At 43.8% G+C, this 26,403-nt stretch overlaps 1 protein-coding gene across 1 annotated transcript in view; it reads right to left on the bottom strand.

Moving 5' to 3' along the window:
• DMRT1 (doublesex and mab-3 related transcription factor 1) overlaps positions 1-26,403 on the bottom strand; it is a 67,899-nt gene that overhangs the window by 29,509 nt on the left and 11,987 nt on the right. The window contains exons 3-4 of the mRNA XM_064642196.1: positions 12,669-12,952; positions 2,959-3,121 (exon numbers count right to left, since the gene is read on the bottom strand). Coding sequence (XP_064498266.1) covers positions 2,959-3,121; positions 12,669-12,952 — 447 coding nt within the window. The remainder of the gene's footprint in view (positions 1-2,958; positions 3,122-12,668; positions 12,953-26,403) is intronic.

Raw genomic sequence — 26,403 nt, 5'->3', positions numbered from 1 at the left:
GTGGAAGACCATGAAGAAAGGTATCCAGTACCTGAGAGAATCAGCTGTGCTGGAGGTAATCTATATGGATTCAAATAACGAGCAGTCCCCTGTAAATCCAGATGACGTCCACTGTCCACAATCCATGAGGTGGAAGTTTGTACAGAGCATGCCATCATCGTATGCCAACTCACTGACATCACTGGCAGTGACATTAATGAAAGAAGAACGAACAGTGCTCCAGTGACTATCCAGCTCTGGCCATATGGAGATCTTTTCTCCTCCCTACCAACCTGCACCTCGGCTGTGGAAAGACTGTCCAAGACTGTGGACAGATTTGAAAGATTTGTACAAACTAGAGAGGAAATGTCCCATGCCCCACCAGTATGGACCAGAGTTTCTGCTATTGGGAGCAAGCACCCCCCACCTATTTGAGAGAGCATGTACACACCACGAGGTAACCTGTGTTTTTATCTGCATGACCAAGGAGAGGACATGAGGAAGTGGGATGGAAAACCCACCTCTGTCCTAGAGATGGGCACGTGAGTTGAGAGGAAGAACAACCACTGCAGGAAGTTGTAGCACTAAGTCTGATGAGAAACTTGTTTGAACATGTCTTAAGATGGCTCTTTGTGGTCTCTTTGTAAACACGTGTTTCTTCTTCCCAACACCCCCCTGTGAAGCTATTGTCTCCCATACAAGGTGTCCTGAGGTGTCCCATTGGTCCCCTGTTAACCCCTTCCTATTGGCTGTTGACCCCTTACCTGATGGTTTCTTTTGTGTGACCCTGAACTCGTGATTGGTTCCCTTTGACCCTCCTAAAAGCTTTATAAACCCCTTCCCAACAATAAACTCTCTCTTGCCTCCTCTCCACGCCCGGTGTGCTGTCTCTGTGCCTGCCATGGAGCCACGTGGGTGCTGGGGGGAGGGGGGAGCACCTCTCCCCTCCAGGCTCGGGGCCTGAAAAACCCTGTAGCTGGAGTCCCCTTTCCCCGTCCTTTCAAGACGTCGGAATGGTTCTTCAGATGGAGAAGGAACCACAACTGGGCTCCCCCACGTCGAGGGTGGGGAAAGGGATCCAGAGGAAGTTCTTCAAGGATAAATGCTGCTCCAGTTTCCAGTGGGCAAGTCCTCTAACAGAATAAAAGGGCTTGATGTTACTTCTGATCCTCTTGAAGGGACTTCCCAGTCATATTTACAAGAAGTGAGCAACAAGTACTATGACCAGAACTAAAAGAGCTTTGCCTCCAGCCAGGTAGAGGAAAGTGACAGTTGGATCTATTGGACTGTGTGGAGCTGATGGCCTGGCACATCACACCCACAAGAGTATAAGGCTTTTGTTGGACATCAGCACACAATGTACCCTGATGCCATCAAGATGCAGGGGCAGAATCCATCTCTGTTTCTGAGGTGACATGGGAATCTCCACAGCTGACTGTACTGGAGGCTGAAGTGAGCCTGACTAAGCTAGTTTACTCCAGCAGAGACATGTTAACACCTATGTATACGCTCTGCCTGCTACTGGAGTAAGGGAACAAGGAAGCGAGAGAAACACTGTCAAAACCACTGGGTAAATTCATCAGCACTTTCCTGGAAATTCCTGCAGATTATAACAATCCTTAGGAGAGCCTGAAACAAAATATGGAAAGAAAGATTTATCTGCAGTAGTTTTAAATTAACTAATGCAGTGTGATTAAGTTTGAAAAAAAATAGAAGCAAGTCTACAAATGGCTTTGTTATCTGGCTGAGATGCAGAAATAGTTCTCACATGTGGTTCAGATAGAAAAGGACAGCAAAGGCTCAATGGAAAATCTCTGCAAAAAATCACAGACAGTATTTCCAAGAAGAGAAGAAAGGTAATTCTGTGGCTGGGGAGAAGATAATTATTTGCTCCTGTGAGAAAGCAAGGTGGTAAACACCAAAGACAGCACCTCAAGTGAGTCTATGTACAACTTAAGAGACATACACAGGTGCAAACATGCAACTAACTGGACTCCTGAACCACAAGACTTCTGAAGTATAAGCTTGCACTACTGTACACTAACAGCCTTACTTAGCCACCACAATACAGGCCTTCCAGAAACAGTCACTGCCTTTTAAATGCCTACTTTCTGATGCTTAGCTTCCTTCCCAGAACCAACTCGCATTTCCTGGGTGCCTGCCCAAGGCAAGCCAGTTCCAGGCTTTGTGAGGCACTGGATTATTGTATTTATTATTGGCTTGGACCAGTTCAAGTGTATCTCTGTGAGGGAAGGGACAGGTTGAATTTCATGAAGGTGAGGTGATTCCCTGTTCTACACCCCAGCCCCTCTGGGCCTTCTTGGGCAGCCTCAGAGCAGCTGACAGTCATTGGCACACCGGAGCACTCCCCCAAACCACAGCCTAGAGCCCTTAACCCAGCCCCAGACTGGCTGGTACACTGGATGTCCCACCTGGGGGGGTGGCCACAGTGGGCCAGAGCAGACAGAACCAACACCATCCGGCCATTGCGTGGTCATGGCCCTGACATCTTCTGGACTCCTGGTAGTTGGATCTACACTGGATCTGGGGTGCTAGCTATAATTCTCTCCTTTCTTTCTCTCTCTTTCTTTACTTCTTCTTCTCTTCATCTCCTTTATTGGTATTTGGGCAACTTACAGCTGGATGGGTTGAATTTTGCTAAGTTATATGGGTTAGCATGTGCTAAGTCAATGCTTTTTGGAATGCTTCTTTTTGTTGAATGTTGCCCTTTAAAGGGTTGCCAAATTTCCTTATTTTCTAAAGTTTGCCCATAAAAGTGTGTCATTTGACCTCCTGAGAAACGTGTGCAGTGTCTTCTCCTGCGCGCTCCTTTTAAGGGCCTTAAAAGAACTGAAGACTCCTTCTAATAGATCCAGTGAATAGACTTTTGGAGCCTTGTACATTTTTGAAGCAAAACCCCTAAAATGAGCTTGTACCTCAAACCTGGGGTCTCACAGGTGCCCCTGTGGGTGCACTTACCTCTTGCTTTTGACTCCGAGGAGGAGGGGATGTCCTCAGAGGTCAGGATTTGGGGAAGGCACATGGGAGCGCCAACCCCCTGTCCCAAGTAGGAAGCAGGTGGGTAGTAGGAACACATGCGGTACTGGGAGCTGACAGTGTGGTGTCTCTCCATGCCCTTCACCTGTTGAGAGAGAGAAATACAACAGCAGCCTGTGAAAGCCAAGCCCCAGCAGCACAGGCGCACCCCACTGACACACAAGCACGTGGCTTTGAAGGAGGTCACAGCGGGTGGATGGTAAGTAAAATCCTGACATGCTGGCCTTGGGTTTTTGCTTTGGTGCGTTCACAGTGTGCCCACACCGATCAGCTACAGGGGAGCTGGCATGCTATGGGATGTGACCTATCAGCAGCAGCACACCCATGAGTGTTTAACATTACCACAGATGAAGCTGCACACAAGCATGTACCCTTCACCACAAGCAGGTCCCCTGCTTACAACACAGACAACAAGTGTTCCAGACCCCTTCAACTGCATGCACCTGGCCAGTGTCAGAGGTGAAGTGTCCATCCAGGTCCTACACCTCTCCAGAGACTAACCCATCTCAGCCTGGTGGTAACTGTTCTGCCAGAGACCCAAAGGGTGGCTAAGGAGGACAGTCCCGCTGACTGTCTCACGCAGGACATGCTCCATGGCATCTGAGCAGTGACACACGCAGACAAACACACTATTTTTGTTACAACACTGGGAGATGGGAAAAATATTTTCCTGAGTTACCCAGAGAAAGCAATCTGTGGATAGACTACATGGGAAGACAGTAGTGGAGCCACAGATGGGCACCAGCCAGCAGGTCTGCCATGTCCACCAGACAACCCCTTCTCCCTCCTGTAGACAGCAGCAAATTGGTAACACTCACAAATCAAAGTTTATCTTACTCCAATGCCCTGAAATCATCCAAACTGATCGAGAACAGTAATGCTTTTTTGTGTTTTATGGAAAAACTACCAACTAGTATTATTTGTTGCAAAGCCCTACAAAGCAACATGGCCTTGGTACTCCAAAAAATGCAGCCAAAGACTTCATAAGGTTAACATTTTCAACAGTAAAGGTCTCCGTAAGTATGCTGGGCAGTGAATAACTATAAGATAGAAAGCCTCTTGACAGAGACAAAATATCGCAGTTTTGTACCAGGTGTAAAGGTATCGGTGTCAATAATAATGCACGTCCAGCTATGCCATTACACAATGTCTTTGCAAGCAGACATGCTTGTCAAGCCTCTTCAGCCACCTCTCACCTCGGCTGGAGGAGCTCTGCCTGCTCACCATGGCTCCTTCGGGTCCTAGCCAGCTGCGCCTGGAGCCCTGCTCCTCAGCTCTTCCCAGGCTGCAAAGCTCAGACAGGGAGCAGCAGAGGCAGGGTGTGAGCCTGCTGTCCCAGACGGCTGCTCCATGCCAGCAGACCTCCGGGGGCTGGTCCTGGCAGTAGGAGCCACCAGCACCTCCCAGAATGGAGTTATCTCTTGTTTTCCAGGGATCCCCTTAATAATTCCATATTAATTTTCATATGCCTAGCTGGAAATGGCTCAAGTCACAAAAATGCTGCTAGTGCCCTCTGAGGCAGAGGGCAACAGCCAGCTTTCCGTGTGGAGGCAGGTTTGCAGTGAGTTTAAATACTGAGAGACAGAGAGAAATAGAGAGAGAGAGAGGGAGGGAAAGAGAGAGAGAGAGGGAGGGAAAGAGAGAGAAAGACAGAGAGAGAATAGTGGCTGTTCACAAGAAGCAAAGTGCACCTCTGCCTGTCTTCTGACAGCAGCACAGTTGCACATACTTACATATGTACTGAGGAATCAGCAGGACTTTTTTAGTTTGTGAAAGTTAAAAGTTCTTCTATTACAAATAAAAGCAATGCTTAAGATTTTTATTTTTCTACCTCTGCATGCAGAAAAAGTTCAACGTGCACTGAAGTTTCATCCATAATAAACAGTAAATTGCTCTTAAAAAATTTAACATGTCATGCTGAGGAAACCTGAACTTGAACCACTGATATCCCCTCTCCTCTTCCAACAAAAGGCATGCTTCAGAAACTTCAGAAACAGATACCCTCAACAAAACTCAGGCCGCCTTTGCCCTGAAATTATGAATTAGCAACACAAACTGCCCAAAAGCACAGTCCAAAGGGCATTTTGAACCTGCACATCTGCAAAGCTCAAAAGCTCTAGAAGTACTGGAGAAAAAAAGCTAGCAAACTCCTCTCTGCCTGCTGTATTGCACATACTGTCTTCCTTCCCTTCGTGGGCAGGGCTGTGCACAGCACCCACAGACCTTATGTCTCCACCTCTCCCTTGTTCAAGGGCATGTCTGCACACATACAACTGAGAAAAGGTTGCCTGCAGCAGATAAAATTATTTCAGTTGTAACTAAATGGAAGGATCATTCCCTGACACCAAACCCATCAGCACGTTTCCCTTCCCTGTACAGTGGGTGCAGTGACTCACCTCCTTTCAAAGCTCTTTTTAGAGTTTTTCTCCATTTCTTTAAGAAACAACTCACCTAAAGCGTCTAGATGCAATGAATTACTACTACTATTATTATTAGTGTGTGGTAGCTGGCTAGCAAGAGACATGTTTTATAATCTTATTACCCACACCAAGTCTATGAACCACAGTTCGACCAACAGCCACAGGCTTGGCTCTGCGAAGAATATGCTGTTTATTAATCGCTGAAGAAAATCTAAAAGCTTTTGGCTTTGTCCTATTAAACTGTTTAGAATACACACCACAGTAAAACTGAACCATAAGGTTTCCTTTTTATACTGCTTAGCAATCCTATTTTACAGTAACAATAAAAAAACAAGCAGTTGTAAAAATTCTTGACCTTAGTGCTGCATTACAAAGGAGTAGGAGACCACTACCTCATGAGAAGGGACGTTTCATCTGTATTAATTCCTGCAGCTCTGCATTAATTCCTGCAGCTCTGCAGCCCTGTATGTTTTTGGGTGCCAAAAAAGGAGATAAAAATAGCCCTGAGGAGGCCCTGGAATACTCAGATTATTTCCAACGAGGGCCAGCTCAGCCTTCCAAGTGCTGCAGTCAGGTACCAGGTTTGGGATCCTGCCCTGGGTCCTGTCCAGGGGGAACGCTAGGGTCATGCAGGGATCACAGGGGGAGAATGCCTGGCCTTCTGGTGTCTCCTTCTGCCTTCCTGCCCCTTCCAGCCCCACAGCGAAGCCAAGTATGGGTTGGAACAGTCCCACAAATCACTCTCATTTGTATCACCACAGGCTATGTGCTGTAAGAACAAGATATATTTTAGGTAGGCAAGTGCTGTGGAAGGGAAGAGCATGCAATGCTCTTTGCAGAGAGCAAGCTGAGCTCCTAAGTTGCTCCCCTTCCAGCCACACACTGCTTGTGCCCTGCCCCAGCTGCAGGATTCACCAAGTACCTCACTGACTTCAGTGGGAGACACACATCACTGGAGCAGCACATTTGGCCTGTTCAACATTTGCAGGTTCCTCTAAATTGCATTATACAGCACACACTCAGTAGCGTTTTAAAAGATGTACTGCAAGCAACAGTATGATGCTTAAAATTCATAAACAAATAAATATGGCCCGATTAAAAGTCCATGCATACAGTGCCTTCTTTCCCTGTGCCTTGTAAAGTCAATATGAGGAACTGAGAGGCAGCTACAGTTTGCCCACAGACAGAAAAAGTTGGAAACAAGACTTGTTCATCACTGAGCAAAACAGTCAGTGCAGCCCTACAGCTATGTCCAACAGTGACAGAATACACAGCAAAACTCAGAGAAGCCTAAGTAAAATGCTCTCGCATCAGACCAATCCTGCAAAAAAGCTTTCTCAACAGCTGGTGGAAAAGCATGTACAGCCTGGCTTCTCTTTCCAAGCTCCTGGCAGCATCTGCATAACCTCTACACATCATCTTCACGGAGAAACAGATGAAGAGAGGAGGAGGCCAGATGAGAGACAGAAAAGAGTCAAAGCAGGCTCAAGTGGTGACTCAGTTTTCCTGGGAGACTAGAAAATGGTCCTGCCCTTCCCAGATGATTCATTTAGGCAAAACATGGGTAATTCTTTTATTTGCAGAAGCTGCCAGACACAATCTCCTTGAGAGCAAGTCAGTGTCATTTTAGCAGCATCTCCACATTCAGTTGATCCTGACTATTTCCAAGGAGGACAACAAGCAAGAGAAGGTCGTGGATGCTATCCTGGGTAACAAGGGCTGCAAAAATTTCAAAGCAACAGAGGAAATGTGCCACTGGTGTGCCACATGATCCTGGCCAAATCCCTTTACACAGGATTTCCATCCTTCTGTCTCACCCATGACTCACCAACAGCTGCCCTAAACAAAAACCAGTAATTATGGAAAGACCAGAGAAACTCTGCTAGAAGTTTTAACACAGCCTCTTCCTTCTGCCTTGATCTTAAAGCCAACTTTAGGGTGCATAAAATGTCATTTATGTGTTGTTTCTTGCAAAGAACAGGATTCACGGGTCAGATTTTGGCATGGGCAAGATGGCATCCACTAGGCAATGGAATGGAAATCCAGACATCAGGAAGCTCCACTCTGTCACCTGTGGGCTGTATGACTGTGGCAAGTTATTTAACACTTCCCTGCCTCAGTCTGTGCAGCTGTAAACCAGGGTTGCTGCTACTCTCCCACCTTACAATGCTCCTGCCCATGTGCTAACCCCTCACAACTACTATTTAACTCATGCTGCCAAGGTTGCTTTGTTTCATTCCTAAAACCAGCTAAGCATATTGTCCAGCACAAGGGAAAAATGAGTCTATGATACCCCGCCTGGATTTACTTTGATTTTAGCATAAAAAATACAAAAGACATCTATATCTGTCCCTCCTTGATAGACAAACTTAATTAACCTTTGCTATTCTGTTCCAACCTATTCTTTTAGACAAAGGCAGTGACCCATAAACAATATGTTACCATCAGAATCTCAACTGCAGTGACACCTAGAGATATAGCTCTATCAGCGGTATCGGAAAATAAACCGCTTAGATTAGCTCCTCCAAGAAATACGGATTGCATTCATGTCACACATGAGCTGTCAGAAACATTAAGATACTTTTAGCATAAATCTGTAGTGTGAAGGGTATGTTATGAATACAGTATATAATACACTGCTTACACATAAAATTTGGATTGTCTTGGGTGACTTGCACAATGTGTATATATTTACACACACATGCACACATTTTACACTGACTTTTGGAGAGTTAGACTGCACATTTCTGTACAGGACAGGCTTTTTGAAGAAAAACTAGGCTATAAACTAACAGCAGGCTATAGAAGTTGAAAAGATCCATCCTTTTTTATTAGCAAGCAGCTATTTTTCAAACTGCTGGCTGTCCTATCACAGCAACACTTTTCTGGATTTACTAAAGGACAGTTTGTTAAGTTTGGTACTTCTAAGAAATCCTTACCAAACAGTTTCCTACCTCAGCAATGCTAAATATTTCACTTCCAAATTTTAAATGTAATTCCCACATCAGAACATGAGTTAAAATTTCTCAGTCTGACTCTCACCAATATTTATTTTAGGTTTTAGCACTAAACCAGTATAAAGAAAGAACAAAAAAGTTGAGGTTCTGGAAGGGAGAATACTGGTTTGCCAAGCTGCATTAAAAATAAAAAAAAAAGGGGGGGGAAGAAATTACATGAAATTCTGAAATTTGTCCAAAATTTTCACACCAGCCTTAACCCTTTTCTGAAGCAGGACCCCTGGAGTTACCAGAGTAACAAAGAAACAGTGTGGGACCACATTCTGCATCTTGCTGATTTTTAATGGCCTATTTGTAAGAACCAGACATTTTAACATGTTTTGGGGATGATGCTGACTTACAATGAGTCCAGATGATCCTTATATGCTGTGGGTCACACACCAGCAGTTTCGTTGCCAGCTTAGGAAATCAAATCTGATTAGATTAGGGCGTGTCCATCCAAGTTTTACTTTTGTTGTGGTAGAAAAGACTGCAGTCACCTCATCATTTCCAACTGCTGTCCCTAAGCAGTTACAGTGAAACCAGTTTCAGAAGCACCAACTTTCAAGTACCCCAGCACATTCTGACTTGCAGTACTAATGTCAGAGAACTCATTTTACTGTTAATTGCATTTAATCAACACAAATTCCTGTTGTAATGAACAACTGTGAGACTTTCAAGGGAGAGTCCAGATGCTCACGCAGAACTAAAGTCAAAGGAGATGCACATAACCATCAGATCTGCTACGTTTCCTCACCAACCTAAGCTTGTCTTTTCCTCAGGTGCAACACCAGACATACCTGATTATCTGCCTTAGAGCTGGCAGAAGCAGCAGAATATAAATGATGGAAAAGGTCTCGACCAAAACAAAAATCTTCATTATTCTTATCAAATCTTATGGATACAGCTTCTGGTATCTGTGTATATAAATGAACAAAACCTACACAGAAATATATAAAATATTTGCACCTCTATGAATCCAGTCAAGCATACTAGCCTCTACAAAGAACAAAGACTAATGAAATCTGACATTAATCTACATTAAAGATTCAGTTTATTTGCCAAGGCTCAATGATGCATTAATCCTCATCTCATCCCACACACACTCACACGTTTCCTCCCTGGCTATTCTCCCTTGCTCCCTAAATTCTGAAACAGCAGACAGCTGAGCTGCTCAAGGCTTTATCTGCATCCAGAAGTTATCTTACTTTAAGTATGCTACTATCCCTAGGTGGTTACAGTTATTCCAGGATGAGTAAGTCTTCACCAAGTGAGTTTGGAAAACCCAAGTGTCTTGTCTACACAGCTTAAACTAGGATACCTGCCAGTGAGCACAGTGAGCTTCTAACCAACAAAGAAACCTTCCTGTGAGCTCACACATTAGCAAGCTGCCCTACAGCAGGCATTGCCCAGCTATGATTTTTGGTCAAGAAATAAAAATCAAAAACTTTGGTCAAAGTTATAAAATACCAGTCAGGTTAGAAGACTCACTCTTACTGGAGACTGCTTGAGAAAGCCTGTGCATGTAAAAAATAAGCCCACTCAGTACAGGCAGTCCAGTAAAAATCCCTGTGTAGGTAACAGCTATGCATAGGTTGGCCAACAGAACCTCCTGAAAGTGTAAGCAAGGTCTGAATCCTTTTTAAGGATCATGCTTTGACTGAAACTCTCCTGTAAATCCTTACTGTGCATGACAGAAAAAAGAATTCCTTATTCATCCTTCTCCATTTCTGTGATCTTCTCTTGCTTGTAACCCTCACATGCAAAATCGATGTTGAACCACGTGCAGCAGCTGAGTGTTTGTTCCCCTTACAACAAACCATCTTCAGAGCCACACAGTGTTTTACAACCTTGGCATCACTGCACCCACTGCCATCAAACATTTTTTAGCCTAGCTCTCACTAAAACTTTTTATGATTGTTTGTGCAATGTTATGCTGTCATAAGAGTATGCAAACCCTAAGATTCATAACTATTCCAGCAATAACAATCCTACTTGCAGACCAGTGTCTGAGAAACAGTTTGTAACGTATGTAACAATGACCTTGAACTGTGCTCTGCCCCACTGCACAGGAGAGGTGGGTCCTGGTTTTAGGCCGTTTAGAAGCTGGGGAGACATCACTTCCGCAGGCAGAAATCACCACCTTTAGTCTCTGCACAGACATCTCACTAAAACAGCACTGAGGGATCCCAAAAGGCTTGGTCTGGAGAAATTAAAATCTCAGGTGAGGTAGATTAAATTTACATGGAGGTGAATGGAATCAAGGCATACATCCCACAAGGAGGTAATGGACATCCAGAGCTTTGAGCCTGCTGGTGGAAAGAAAACAGTCCTTTTTGACAACAACTATCTCTTTTTTCCTTACTTACTTCTTCAGTATCTCACTAATTTGAGGGACACTTAAGCAGAAATCAGTTAGAGATTCTGCAGGGCCCCAAGAGAAAAATTAATGGCAACCATTCTATTGTTTTTATTTCTTTAAGAGGTGTCAAAGGTCCCACAAGAAACAGGCAACTCACAAGTGAGACAGGGACTCTCTAAGCCAAGACTTCTTACACAAATGACAAAAACATGAGGACATCATGTCTTCATTTTCAAGGTTTAACATGATTTAGAATACCCTCATGTGACTCTTCCCCTAACACTGTGCACTAGGTGAAGTGTGGGACTAGCAGCCAGCAAGAACATTATTTTCATAAGGTAAATGTTGCTCCCCTTCATTGGTGTTGTGATGGTGTCTCCAAGTATCAGCAAGCTAGGTACTGCAGAAGCTTGAGAAGTAAACTTCTATCTGAAATACTCTGTGATATACCAGGTTAACCCAATCAACCACAATGAAAAACTTAAAAAAGCAGTAGCACCTCACCTCATTACCATGCACAAAATCCTATAGCTTGCTCTCCCCCCAGTCTGGTGAACAAATTCATCAGCTAGAGAGGATGCCATGAACTGAAAAGGTATACCTACATGTATTTGAAGGAGACTGTGGTGAGTCTATCAATGCCCTGAGAAAAGAAAGCTCTCCTGATGTGGGCTCACCCAGCAGAAGGGAGAGAGACAGCTCTTTATCCCATACAGCTGTCCTCGTGGCAAAAAAAAAAGGGACATGGAATAGTACCAAATGTTATAGTAATCGTAATCACCCTGGTGTTAGTTTCAGCTCCTTGGTATCAGAATTTAAAATGTCCTTTCAGAGTTGATCCCTATGCCAGAATTGCTAGAGAAACTCTCTGAACAGCAAAAGGGATGACCCATTTGTTCCTTTACAATAGGAGGTTTTGGTGGACATTTCATCTTTCATTGTTGAGTGGTTTCACAACACAGCCTTTGCAGAAGCAGCCTGCCCTCTCTCGATGCTCTACAGAAGAGGTCTGCCCTCTCCTGTCCTTAAACAAGGGACAAGGCATATCCAGACTCAGAGGGTATAGCCTCACCAATTTAATCTCAGTCAGAAAAGCACCACTGCAGACCAAACCCAAACAGTCTCAGAGTCACTGATATGGCTCCACTTACTTTGCCAAGAATCCTCAACACTGATAAATTGCCTCTTTTTCCAGTTTCTGACCAGTATTGAATTGGAGGCTACAATTATCAAGTCCTAGAGTGAGAGGGCCTGGTTAGCTTTAAGAAGTTTAATGAAGTACACAGAGCTCTGAACCTCTCAGGCACTGCCTGTAACTTGAGCTACCCAAGTAAAAATCACAAGCTCTAGAGCTGTCACTGCCAGAACACATAATCAGTAATGTCTTGCCACATTCAACTGACAGCCATCAATCTGCTGCACCAACAGCATGGTCTCCTGCTTCGCCTCGGATGTGAAAGATGGAAAAGAACACATTTCTGAAGAGCGAAGTCTCCCAGAAATGACACCTGAAGCTCCCAGGATGTTATGTTGGACAATTCAGTTGGACTCTCTTCCTGTAAACCAGTCCATAATCTACTGTGACATAACTCCAAAGATAAAATGAGTGCCCTTTGTGCTTGTGGCAATCTACCTATACTATTGTCACTGCCCACCTATGTCATTGCTTCTCTTGTGCTGTGTCGTAACTACCCATTTAGGCTAATTTTCCTAAAATTAGTCCTAATCCCACCCTAGAATCTAGTTCTGGTTCTGCACTGACATGAAACCAGCAATGCAGAGGTCAGAGTCATGCCCAAGAAACAGCTTACTGTCCCCCTCACTCTTCCATGTAACATCTCTATAACATCATACCTGCCACTGTTTTCCTGACTGGCTTGGCATGTATGTTGCTGGGAGGCTTCGAAGGCTGTTTTTCATGGCTGGCCCTACAATCGTACCCCCTGTCTCACTTGAGGAAGGCTCATTGGCCACTGCCATTTGGTACTGGGAGTAGTTGTACAGGTTGTTATAGCAAGGATACAGGGATGGCTGGTAAAAACTGCTGTAGTAGGTGGAGTCCACAACCAACTCAGACGTGCTCTCCAAGTGCCCTCTGCTGGGGATGGAAGGGATGTCCTGAATGAGCATCCGCCCCTCTGGAAAAGAAAAAAAAACAAGCATTATGAAAACGGGAGGCTCCATGAAGATGATTACCTTTCATCTTCTGATGAGCTACTGCTTCTCCTAAAGGCTGGACAGAGAGCAGTAAACAGGAAGAGGAGGGAGCTGAAAGCAAAATATGACTGGATGTTTGGTGGAAACTCAAGTGGACTGACAACCACTCAAATCCCAAGACGCACACCATGGAGGGCAAAACAGCAGACAAAACCAACTGCAAGTTAAGACAAAGCTCTGAATCCTCAATCAGCACCAGTTGATGGGATAATGATTTACATCACCTAACTTTACAGTCTCCTATTATTTTTAACATGTAACAGAGTGCCAAGTCCCTTTTAACTCCCTGGAAATAGAAAGCCCTTAGCAACAGAATGACCCCTCCCCAGGTTAGTGCCCTGAAGCTGAGAGGACACTTCCTGAACATGCCTCAAGGAAGGGCCAACAGCCACAAAGCCAAGAGAAGCTGCAATAGGGAAAACACTGCATGATCAACCAAGTTACTTCAGAAACCCATATGCCACCTGGGAGCAGTGAGGCCCTCAATCCTTGCCCGGCCTTCATACCCAAATTTAGCTCCTGTTTACCTACAAACAAAATCGCACACCATTAGCAAAAGAGAAGGAGGAGAAGGGTACTGCTTGTGACTTGCTGCACACTCTACTGTGCCTCCAGACAAGGGTCCAGCTGGCTGCTCTCTCCACAGGCATGGTTTGCCTCTCCTGTCATTCCCTAAGATGGGAGCGCTTCTCAGGGGATGTTCTAAGCCATGATTTCCTCACTACACTGTCAACCAGTGCCTTGCAATATTTGCAAGCATAAAAAAGGAAGGTGCTTGTTGGTACTGTTTCGCAGCCAAGCTCTTTCGGACATGTTACATCAGCTACATGGCTAAGCCTGACAGCAAAAAACTGCCACAACCTTAGAAAGAGTAACCATGTGGTGAATACACATTTACATATTAAACAAGGGAAAAAATTAAACAAATAAATCCCACCATGCCTGCAGCTCTGATTCTTGTTTATATCCCTGCAGCCCTGCCCTGCACCAGTCCTCTATAAGGTCCTCTGCTCTTCCCATGATGTTGTCTAACTGTATTGTGAACGAGGAAAGGATGTGGCTTAAAGCATAGTGAAGAGCTCTCAAGGGCTATCAGTATGGAGACAAGCAGCATGGACAACAGGCACGTTGAAATGAAATAACAGCCCTAGGAGACAGTTCAGGCAGGTCTACTTTGTTTTGCATCTTTCTCTTGGTGTATCTGCATTTTGGTTACTTACCTGTGAAATGAATATGGTGGCACTTACCAGCCTCTCAGTCATGGTAACAACTTTCACTGCACGGTTTATTAGCTGCATACTAGATCCAATGATCAGTTTTACCAATTATTGCCATTTACAATGCAACTCTGTTTTGCTTCTTCAGCTATAATGAAAGCTTTGTGTGATTATGGATCATCTCCTTCCAGGTCACTAAATTATACAGTGCCCCCATTCAGTTCTTGCTGACATTTTATTGACATGAATGAACTATACACATTTATTAGCAAAGAGAGTGTTTTATGCCTCCTGCATCTGATTTTTCTGCTTCTCAGAACCAGGCCAGCTGGCCTTGTTTATTTAAAGTACTTCTCAAATTTGTATACAGAACAAGAGCTGTCTGCAATGCCACAAAAGACCCTTCACACTTTTTACACTTTCATATTTTTATGGGTTTTTTATTGCTACCATTCTGCTTCTGGGCAGGGCTCTGCAAGTCCTTCTGTCCATGTCTGATAAAACCAGAACTTAGACCACTGGCACTGAAAAGTCAACAATTCTGATAAATCACAGCACAAGCCTGACTCCCTTCCTCAAACTTAGCTCTCAAATAAAGCTATATTCCATTTGTTCTGTGTTTCACACTGTAGAACGGAAGCCAAAAGCAAAATCCTCCAACACATTCCTTGCTGGGATACAGATTTCACATGTAACAGAGACACGCAAGGTAGCCGTCTGCAGAACTCCTGACAGGGCTATGCTATGCTGCACAAATATGCAGTTTTGTCTAAAACCTCTGCAGTGCCTTTCCATTTGCAGTGCATCATTAGAAGTGCTAATACTTTCCATTAACAATACTAGGACCAGGAAGACGTGGCCTCTTTACACCTACATGATCTGGATGATTGGATCAAGGTTACCCTCAGTAAGTTCACGGACAACATTAAGTCAGGTGGGAGTGTTGATCTGCGCTCTGCAGAGGGATCTGGATGGGCTGGATCAATGGGCCAAGGCCAGCGGTGTGAGGTTCAACAAGGCCAAACAGCAGGTCCTGCACTTGGGTCACAACAACCCCAGGCAGTGCTACAGGCAGGGGGCAGAGTGGCTGGAAAGCTGCCTGGGGAAAAGGACCTGGGGGTGTTGATTAAGTGGTGGCTGAACATGATCCAGCAGTGTGTCCAGATGGCCAAGGAGGCCAATGCCTGTATCAGGAATAGTGTGGCCAGCAGGACCAGGGAAGTGACTGTGCCCCCACACTCAGCACTGGTGAGGCTGTACCTTGAGTACTGTGTCCAGTTCTGGGCCACTCACTCCAAGAAAAGCACTGAGGTGCTGAAGCATGTCCAGAAAAGGACAATGGAGCTGGTGAAGGCTCTAGAAAGTAAGTCCTGTGAGGGGCAGCTGAGAGAGCTGGATTTGTTTAGCCTGGACAAAAGGGGGCTCATGAATGACCTTATCACTCTCTGCAACTACCTGAAAGGAAGTTGTAGCAAGGTGGGAGTCAGCCTCTTCTCCCAGGCAACTAGTGACAGGACAAAAGGAAATGGCCTCAAGGTGTTCCAGGGGAGGTTCAGGTTAGACATCAAGAAGAACTTCTTTACCAAAAGGGTTGTTAAGCATTGGAATAGGCTGCCCACAGAGGCAGTGGAGTCACCACTCTTGGTGTGGCACTCAAGTGCTATGGTTGAGTTGACAATGTGGTGATTGGTCAAGGGTTGGACTTGATGATCTTAGAGGTCTTTTCCAACCTAAATGTTTCTGTGATTCTGATTCTGTGATACACAGGAAAGGTGAGCCACCCTAGGTGTCAGCAGTTAAAAGGAAGAAGGGGAGGAAGTAGTCAGTTTTGCTGCAACTTCTGGAAGGGTCTCAGGCACTACACTTCCTAACCTGGGACAAGATGGGCTAGGCTAGACTAGAGATCTGTCCGTAACTATCCATTGGTGAGTTTGCATTCCTGATGCCCCTTTGATGTTCTAGTGGTTGATAGTTCCTTGCTGAAGAGCAGCAGTGGCAGTTTTCTGCTGCATTAAGGATTCAAAATAAAATGCTTTTTGCGCCTCCTTTTCTCTCTCTCCCTTCTATCTGTGTTTTGGGCTACCATCATTTGGCAGTAGAGGTGCAGAAGGGTTGACCCATTTTTCCCTTATGTAGCTGCACAACAGCCACCAGTGGGTCAGTGCTCAGGGCTGTTACAAACTCACCAGAAGGATCTTCTACTTTCCTTCTGCTGTTCCTCCATTCTCCAGTAATCTTTACACTACAATCAGCTGCTTTCTACAGAGTCAGTCTATAGAGCTGGCTCACTCAGCCACCCATACAGTCATACACATAAATCCACAAGCATCAGCAGTACGGGGCATTTTTCTCTTATAAACACAGAATGGAATCCGTGGTCTTTGTAACATCTCTGAGCTGCAGGGCCACGCCATAGGGATGTGCCCCAGGAGATTAGTAATAAAAATAGGAGCCATGGGAAAGTTCAAATGAAGGGACAGAGACATCTAACTTCATAATGAACTGGGGCTCCCGTGACAGCTCGGGAAAGACAGCCATTTCCCTAAATCCCAAGACACATCATGTTCCTGAAGACGGAAGGACTGGTAAGATCTGACAAAGGGCAGGAGAAAACGGCAAAGTATTTCAGCTTACACTTTCCTCCCAAATTTAGGAGGTTAGATTTTCTTTGATGTCATGCTTTGGGACCAGTATCTGCTTTTTCTTCTCCAGTAGCATCTGGAGCAGATTCGGTGCTTCATCCAGGAGAAAGGAGACACTTCATGAAAGGGAGACACTTCATGAAAGACATGACTTTGTGCCATCCTCACCTGAGCAGAAGTCAGGTCAGCCAAGGTCAAACCACTTCAAGGGTTACCCTAAACTCTTTACAGACTTTAAGCATCCAGACAAAGAGAAGGATGCCTGTGGAGAGCCAAAGTCTTCCAGGTCTTAAACAACTCTGGAATGCAACAGCTCAAGGGCAGGCCTGCATTGCTCTTACCTCTATGCCTGCATTGCCTCTATGCTCTTACCTCATCCAGCCTGGCAGATTCTCCTCCTACTACCAGTCATCTCCCACTACTAATGTATAGATCATACATATACAATACATATAGAACATACACAACTGTATAGACATTAAGGGGAAAGAAATTTGCTATTAATGGGGAAAGCCCTTGACTTTGAGTAATGAAAGTTCAGAAGAAAAGCAGTTCAGACCAGCCAGTACCTACCTGTGGTACCTTCAAAGCAGTGCTTAGTGCCAAAGGGACCAGAACTAAAGGCCAGAGAATCCTGCTAAAATGTCCTAGGGAAAAAAAAAAGCACTAAGAGATGTGCCTAGAGAAAATTTCAGGTTTATGGTATGCCATGGGGATTTTTTCCCTGTCCATGCCAGTTCCTTCTCCAGCATGCTGCTTCTGGGCTGCAGCATCTTCAGGCACAACCACTGTCTGCAGAATAGGACAGATCTATAGGAACCAATGGCTGTAACTAAACTTTAACTAGCTGGGGTTTCTCTGGTTGGTCCTTGGCCTGTACCTGTAATGCTAGACTCGCACCTATGGGCTGAACCTTCCTACAGCTTCAATTCCAGCAGCTCAATGAGCAAAGTGTCCTCCTCAAGGCACACTGTCAGCCTGTGGCTGTGTTTTCTGCCAGCCAGATGAGAATACCAAGGTTAAGAAAGCAGCTTTTAGCGGATTGGGTTTTTTTTCTTCCAAATGTAATTCAACACAGCTGAATTGTTCTGCTGCCAAGGAGAGGGTCCTCCCTGCCATACAGCTTGCTGCACTACAACACCTATACATGAGGGGCAGCCCTGAGGTTCATTGCTCCAAAGGGAGCAACTTTTGGGAGGCATTAAGCTCTCAGGAATACAATCCCTGCTGCACTGTCAGGCTCTCATTCTGCCCCTCCACCTGCGCTTTAAAACATGAGGGCTGCTACAGGTACTGGGCTCATGCCTTGGCTGCCTTCACCCTCTACATGGAAAAACTGGGAAGGGCTCCTGTGCCTTTCCTCTGCTACTACACACAGATTTGAGTATTGTGCAAGTTGCAAATAGGCAAAAATATGTAACTGAGCCCGTACAAGAAGGTACAGAAATTAGAATCAAAAAAAGTTGTTAAAATTATTGCTCAGTTTTTGGAACATCAAATCTACAGTGTAAGGTCATCAGAGGCTCTCCATCTGTAAGCAACACTCTTGCAGTGAGACAACAGTACCCCTTCAGGCAGTTGTGTCCTTGAATCTCTAAGCTCTTCTCTATGTCTTTACTAATTCCTGTAGAGAACCGATGCTACTTTTTTTGCACTATGTACACAGTGTGAAATATGGCCCACTCTTTCACAGAAGATCAATATAATGAACAATAAATACTGTTATTGATCTTGCAGTGTTGTAGATGACTCTCCAGCTCTATGGCATATTAATAGTAGTTAACCAGTAATTCATTTCAGGGTGGCTGGTATTTTCTTTTAAAGAAGGTGAGTACTAGGGGTCAGTTACACATACAGGTCTTTTACATTCAGTAACCTATGATGGGCTTCTGCCTTCACTTAGCAGAGCACGGTGAAAAACAGTGGTCCAGTCCTCAGCTAATGTAAACCAGTCTCAGACCATTTACTTCAATAAAGCTATGGCGATTTACACGAATTGCAGATATGCATGGCAAAGTCAACGCAGAAGCCAGTATATAGATCATCTGGGAGGAGAAAGGAGAAATTCCAGGGAATTCACAAGAATTTCTATCATTACCTCTTTCTCACAGATGCAGTTGTGTTTTAAAAGATGCTTAGTGAGAAATACCAACATTGAAGTCTGAAGGCTGAGCACAGAGCACTTCCTACTGCTACTGTTAAGAGCCAGTTTTACTATACACCAAACCCAGTAATTTAAGTATGTCTGGGTAAGTCTCCGATACTGAGGTCAAATGACACAGGGTCCCTATGACTAAACTTTCTCAGCATGATAAAACAAGGTGGTAGCACCAAAGTGCCAACTGGGAATGGTAACTGTACCACACAGGAATCTAGGGGAGATTATTAGTCAGCTCAGGACAGAGTATACCAGGAACTGTTTTATAAATCAGGATAGTACAGTCACATTTCAATGCCTGGGAGCAGGCACTGGCATGGTTCAATTCAGTCATGTGGCTGTTACACCTGATTAATCTTCATCTGCTTGTGCATTTCAGAAAAGGGATTTGTATATGCTTTGTGGCAATGAAGATAATTTCACTGCCCCCCCCATGTATTAAACCTGTGGTTAACAGTTTTTATTTCCTCTATGCCTATAGAGATTCCTCGTGTACATAGACCTGCTGTTGAAAATGCAGAACTGTGACTACTCAAGTAATAACACATTTACTCACAGAGCAAGTAGGGACATCCATTGCCCAGTGAGCAGAGTTCAGCTACTGGTAAGTTTACATTTCCTGTAGTTTTCAGTTCAGAGTGGCTGTTTTCATCAGTGCAGTTCTGATATTTTCCTGCAAGCTATGCCACTAAAACACCAAAAACTAATTATTCAGTCAGGAAACACTTGTCTTCATACTTCAAAAGAATCCTGAATTCATACCTGACAATTTCTCCTTGCTCATAAAGCGCTGATGCACTCCTATTATCTGGTTTAGTAGTATTAAGTCTTGCAACGCATTAGTTTAGTTCAATTCATAGCTGGCTTTGAGGTCGGACAGTAGCCTTGAACAAGGCCAGTATGAAATCACTCCCTAACATCATAATCAGAAACTCCGGTACAGTATGTTTCTCCCACCAGACAATCATGACAGAGCTATTTCAGATGTCAAAAAAAGCTGGCACCATTACTTACTTTCTGCTGAGACACTCTGCCTCCCAAGGAACAAAACCCACACACTTGCTCTGCCTTTGAGAGGAATACTTCTGTTCTCTTCCCATCAGAAGTTGAGGATTATCTTTGGTTCCAGCACTGAACTTTTAGCTTGCTATAAAGTTAATGTGCTAGACAATGTTCATTTCAGGCAAGGCTGTGGGGTTGTGTATTTTCTGCCACCCCCAAAAAAGGCCATTATCTGTAATTACCCATTACCATGCATAATTATTTCTTCTATTCTCGTCTATGGCCCCCAGGATTTTATGCTGTTACGGCTCACTGCATTATCTTATCAAATTTGTTAAGTAAGCTTTTTTGACCTTTTGAGCACTTGTCACAGCATATACAAAAGCTGGCAGTAAATTGTCTAAGCACCTAATGTGTAATTTATTATTTGTACCTTGCAGAGTGATCCCATACAGAACAGTACACATGAACACCTTCCCTATTCCATCTCCCTGCTTTAGCTAAAATCAGAGGAGGAAAGGAAATCTCTTCAGTAAAAGAGAATGGGAAGAGGCTGAGGACTCTAAACAAGAGTTGAGGAACATGACAGCAATAAGCAGCTAAGCCTGAGCATCAAGCTCTGGAGAAGATCCCAGAGGCTCTCTTCTCCTATGCCACCTTTTCTCTTTCTCCTCTCCCTCCACAGAGTCTGACTGAACTATTTTGGCTTCTTTTCGCACCTTTGTAACTCTGCCCATCCCCAGTCTTTCACATAGAAGCCCACTTACTCCTCTTTCAGCAAGCAGAGCACAAACCACCCCATCCCCCATTTACAGCTTCTGTCAATGCAGTATAGGTTCCTAAGAAACAAATTTGGTCCAAGATGCCATTCACAGGGTTTGTCCTTTAAGGATACTGATGTGAATGTGTGAAGCACCAGGTTTTTGTCTCTCCACTGCTCTAAAAGCTCCCAGCAAAGGACCAGACACTGACCTGCATTCCAGTACTGTTTTAGCTAACAGCTTCATCGCACTACAAGTCCACTTCATATTTCTATTCCCTCTTCCTCCTAAGGGCACTGAAATCAAAGGCTTCAGAGAACGAGGGCTGTCAAGAAATCAGGACAGCTAATGCCCTGTATCCTGACTTTTGTCTTCCCCTTAGTCCTCCATTTATCAATATACTCCAGAGGGTGTTGTATCTTAAAATCTCTCTTTTAGGTGAAAATATGCATAAAACTCTCAGCTCATATCACTATTTGCAAAGAGATACTTAAGAAATCACAACTCAACAAATTACAGTAAAAAAAATAATTTGGTGCTTTTGAACTCTGTGGTTAATAAACTTCCCAAGAATCAGAAAATCTGAGATACTTTTCTGCCATCATGACAAATGAAAGGAAATGTCAAGGATCAAGTATTTACTCCGAACTGAAGTATGAGAATTGCTGTAACACAAGGTATGCAGAATCATGCCTTTCAGATCTGCCAATGAAAGCCTTCTTCTTAAAAGCACTAAAAGCACTTCTGCCTAAAAGACTGAAAACACAGAGACTCTGGATTCCTGAAAGCAACCCTGAATTCAGATCCTAAGAGATGGCTACCTGAGTCACTGCTGTGAAGATAAAACCCTTCCCTCTATTTCTCCACAGTTTGCAGCACTCTGGCCCATCACTCTGCGCTGCCTCTCAGGCAGCAGGGAGGTGGAGACCATTCAGCGACCACAATAAGACAGTAAATGCAGGTGAAAAGCAGAGCCCACAGAGCAGGAGGGGAGTTCGAGCTTGTACATGTCCTGAAACTTAGTTTCTGAGATGTACAGGGTTGTCCTACTCTCATTCACCTACAGAAAGCCACATCTGCAACACTCCCAATTGTTTTGACCAAAAAGCTTTTGAGAAAACTATGTCTTTTCCTCCCTCCCCCAATTGCCAATGTTATGGCCCCATCTTGAGCTCAAAGGCCAAATTCAGTGGTTCTTTTTCCTTCTTGTTTGGAATGCCTTCCCAAACAGCACTGGATAACCAGCTGTGGTAAAATATCAGGTATCAGCTATATCAGATGTGGGCTAAAAAGCAGCTGTGTCTCCAGGTTGAGTATAAAAAGCGTAGCCAAAACAAGTTTATTGCCACCACAGTACCTCTCCAACCCTTAAACAGGGAACATAGATTCTCAGCAGATGTACACCTTTCTTCTCAAAGCAGAAAGTGACATTAGAAAAACAAACCAAAATCAAATTAACAAAAAACTCCACCCAAACAAAGTAACCAACAAACCAACCAAACAAAAAGCATGTGATCTACCAATTCTGAGCCTCTTGCAGTCTCCTGGCCTCTTCCTTGGAATCTACCAATTCCTTCCCATCTACCCCACCGCTTTATCATGGTTACGTGTTATCACCTGCCAACTCCTACCATGCTTTTCACCTCCTCCCATCACACCCAAGACAAAATAACCAGTCATTGCAGACCTAACAGGTCCCTGACAACCAGGGCTGCCTGGGTGTCCCAAAAAAACCCTTGCTAGATGAGGCAGATGGACCGTGATTTCAGCCAGCATTACTGGTGAGGAGCATAATGGCAGCAATGTCTGCAGGCGCAGGGCATGTGTCCTGGGGTCAGGAGACAGCTTTATCCACCAAGACATCAACATCTGCGCTTCTCAAGGAATACTTGACTGCCAGCACAATACTCATTTTCACCTTGAAGGAATAAGTATTATTTTTTTCACTCTTTAGGAATAACTTGAGTGATCCTTGAGCAAAGTTTTTCCAGTTCCACCTCTGAAGGGCTAAACCAGTTCTAGAGTGGGATAACAGATCTTAACCAAGAGCGACATTTGCCAGGAAGAGGCACTCTAGAAATAAGTGTTATGCAACATTTCAAGAAAATTTGGGAGACTCCAGAATTAAGGCTATTTCCTATTGTCTTGCTTGTGTCCTGTGGTAAATTCACCCAAGACACACACATGGGATTCTGCATCCCCATGCCACTGCTGTTCACAACACCAAGACCATGAAATGACACAGAAAACTTCAGCTTGAGCTGATATAGTCTGGCAAAGGCATAAGCAATTCCAAACAATTATACTGAAGATTAAATCTTAGATAAGGGGATCACTAAAGTGCAAAATAAATTGCTTCTTTCACTCCAGGATATGTTTTCTGGTCTTTTAATCATTCCTATGTCTCCTGCACGAACTCTTCCAAGTTCAAGTCCAGGTGTGCAGGTCCAGACCATTGCTACATCCCCACCACTAGCTATAAAGAGAAACCTAGGGAACAGTATGAACAGTGGAACAGATGTGACAGTTCCCCTGCCCCCTCTCCTAGCCTTCCACTGTTTTTGGCTCAGTTATGCTCCTGAGTCTCCTGTGGTCTGCTTAATAACCACTGATGATTTCCCTTCCAATGTTCCTTTTTATCCCACTTTCCAGTATGTACAATGTCCTCAGGAAAGGAGTCCCACTAGCACTAGTTCCACAAGCATCTCACTAGCTTCCCAATCACCACCAATCTTCTTCTGCCAAGAAGAGCTGTGCTAGTCCTTGGTCATCCTTTTCCACCAGGAACCACTAACATTCAGCACAGTACCCACCAGGGCCACTAGCTCTGCAGTGACAATGTTTCTTGGGGACGGATTTCTCCATTTTTCACTTCTGGTACAGGTTAAAAGGGCTTCTGCTTGCATGTGACTGATCATCTAACCAAGTCTTCCTGCAGTGCACTTCTGTCTTCTGCAGTGCTTGCCAGTTTACGTACCTTTCCATCACCTACCAAGACAACCTGCGGTGATGCCAGATTTGTGTCCAAGATACCAATGGGATGACAACACAGCTTACAGCAAAGAGCAGGTCCCTGTGAGATGCCTCCAGAAACACCACTGTGTTAAGATTCCCCACTCAGACCTACATTTTCAAACTGACAGGATCATTCTCCTTAAAACCAGGTAACACATAGGATACTGATTTTCTGTCAGTTCAGTTTCCTAGTCAAGATGTCAGGGGATACAAAAATCAAAAGCCTTCCAGAATTTGCTTCCATCAATATGTCACTTCGCCAAACAATTCTGTAACAATAAAAGATTACTAACTTGACAGAATCTTTACCCATAAACTTCTGTTTAATCATGTGTGAACATCCTCTAACAGCTGCATTTCTCCCCTTCTTGCATATTTCAGTTTGCTGTGGATTGTTCCACTATTTTCACAAAAACTGATGTCAGGCTGATGGATTTGTAGCCACCCATCCCACGGCACTCATTTTTCTTAAACGCTGGCATGGCATCAGCTTTCTTCCAGACTTAGGAATTTCCCCAGTGTTAAAAGCTTACTGGAAATCAAAGAATGGGTAAGGTTGGAAGGGACCACAGTGGGGGTCATCTGGTCCACCCTCCCTGCTCAAGCACATCCTAGAGCACATGGCACAGGATTGCATCCAGACAGTTCTTGGATATCACCAGTGAGGGAGAAGCCACAAATCTTCAGCCAAGGTTGTTTTTTTCTTCTTTTTAGTACTGCATGCAAGTTATCCAATCCTGCTGATTTCAGTTACTATTTGAAATGAAAGCAGAATGTCACCATCTCCATATACAGCAGCACTATCTGCCTTTTTTCAAAGCAAGGATCAGAAAAAAAATCATTGAGCATTTCTTCCTATCTTCCACATGTAGAGTTATTACCAAATAATGGCTGAAATTACTGTTAACCGTGTCTGTGTGTTCCCAATACAATTCAAACCCCTCACAATTTTATGATTTTTAGTTAATTTTAATATTCACACAAACCAGTATTTTTTAAAAGAAAATGTGATTTGAGAGAAAACAAAGCAAGTAGGGAGCAATTTCAACCAGAAGACTGCAGCTTGGCATAGTAAGTTTCTCGGTTCTACATAGAAACCCAGTCCATATCCAGCTAAGAGGAGCTGAAATACCACCACTGATTCCAGAAGTGCAGAAGGCACATTTTGTTCACATTCAGTGTACACTTAAAAAAGATGATCTGCTGCAAATATTTAGCAGGCAATTTAACAATCCTCCTAATATGGCAGAAGAAATACAACCTACAAAACATAATTTTTTATTTCCACACTTAATTTAGGCTCCAGCCCCTACAGCAGCAAATTCAACTTTTAACATCTTCTGTCACGTAATACAGCAGAGTATCTATTTTTTTATGCAAGCTGGAGGGCAATGTCGTTCTTTCCTTACTTGCACTTTTGGTTGTTACAACACAGCTATAGTGATCGTATTCAAATCTTAACTGCCAAAAAAAAAAAAGAATGGCTTTGGTAAAGAAAATACGTTCAAAAGCTTTGAATATGGCTTTGATTCCGAGAAGATGTTAGGCACTATTTTAATACTCCAGCATATGCTTGTCCACACTGAACTGAGACAGCAGGATTATTTACATATCTAAAGTTATTAGCATTCATGACAGCTAACAGGATCAGGACCAATAAAATAAGTGGTTTAGAAAATCAGGAGCATGTGAAACAAGGGCCATTTTCAATCTTCAGTAAAAAGCTGGGAGCGTGACTACTATGTTTGCATACATATGTATACATGTTATTATTCACCTTGAGACACCCGATTTGGACAAAGAAATTTACAAATATAATCCACACATTCAGACATCCAGCATGCTACTAAAGTAACTAACAGGAACAAAAGCAAAAATCAACACAAGGTTAAGAAAACAGAGATTAAAGAATTTTAAAAGAAAATACAAGTGAAAAGAAATTAGGAAAGAAAATCAGATTTCTAGACAGTGACAGAAACAGCCCAGACACCTGCAGGCCCAAAGAAGCAAATTGTGAGGAGGAGAAAGAAACTCAGTGTGGATTAAATGTAAAAGGATTTAAGTCATTAACAAGAGATCAAAGGGAACATTAGAAGGGAGGGAAGGCTTTACAAGTGTCTGAGATAGGAGACCTTGGAGGAAATATGACTAGGATAAAATCATTATGGCTCACACTAAAAATAATAAAGGGAGTAGGACGATGGTTGGAATTAGCTGGAGTCCATGCTTGGTTATAAGCTATATGATGCAAGAAACCCAGAAGATTTCTAAAAAAAGACCAACTAGAAATAACAGGAGGGCTTTTTCACTCTACCTAATATGTGATGCAAAAACTAATATCAGGAGTGGTAAACAACCATGGCAGACACCCACTGGGCCTCACCAAGTGAGCAAAAATCACATGGATGTGCACAGCTTTTGTACATGATTGCCAGTGTTGCTTGGATGCAACAACATTTGCATTCAACAAAACCTATTTCAGTGCAAATGCAAATTGATCACTAATGAATTTTGTTCACACACAACTGAGAGAAATCCACAGTGATTGGAACTACACTGGCTTCCACCTGCTGAGGT

Source organism: Pseudopipra pipra, chromosome Z (assembly GCF_036250125.1).
Source record: "Pseudopipra pipra isolate bDixPip1 chromosome Z, bDixPip1.hap1, whole genome shotgun sequence".
NCBI lineage: Eukaryota > Metazoa > Chordata > Aves > Passeriformes > Pipridae > Pseudopipra > Pseudopipra pipra.
Note: the sequence above shows the minus strand (reverse complement) of the source record. Positions and strands in the feature narration are given on the sequence as shown.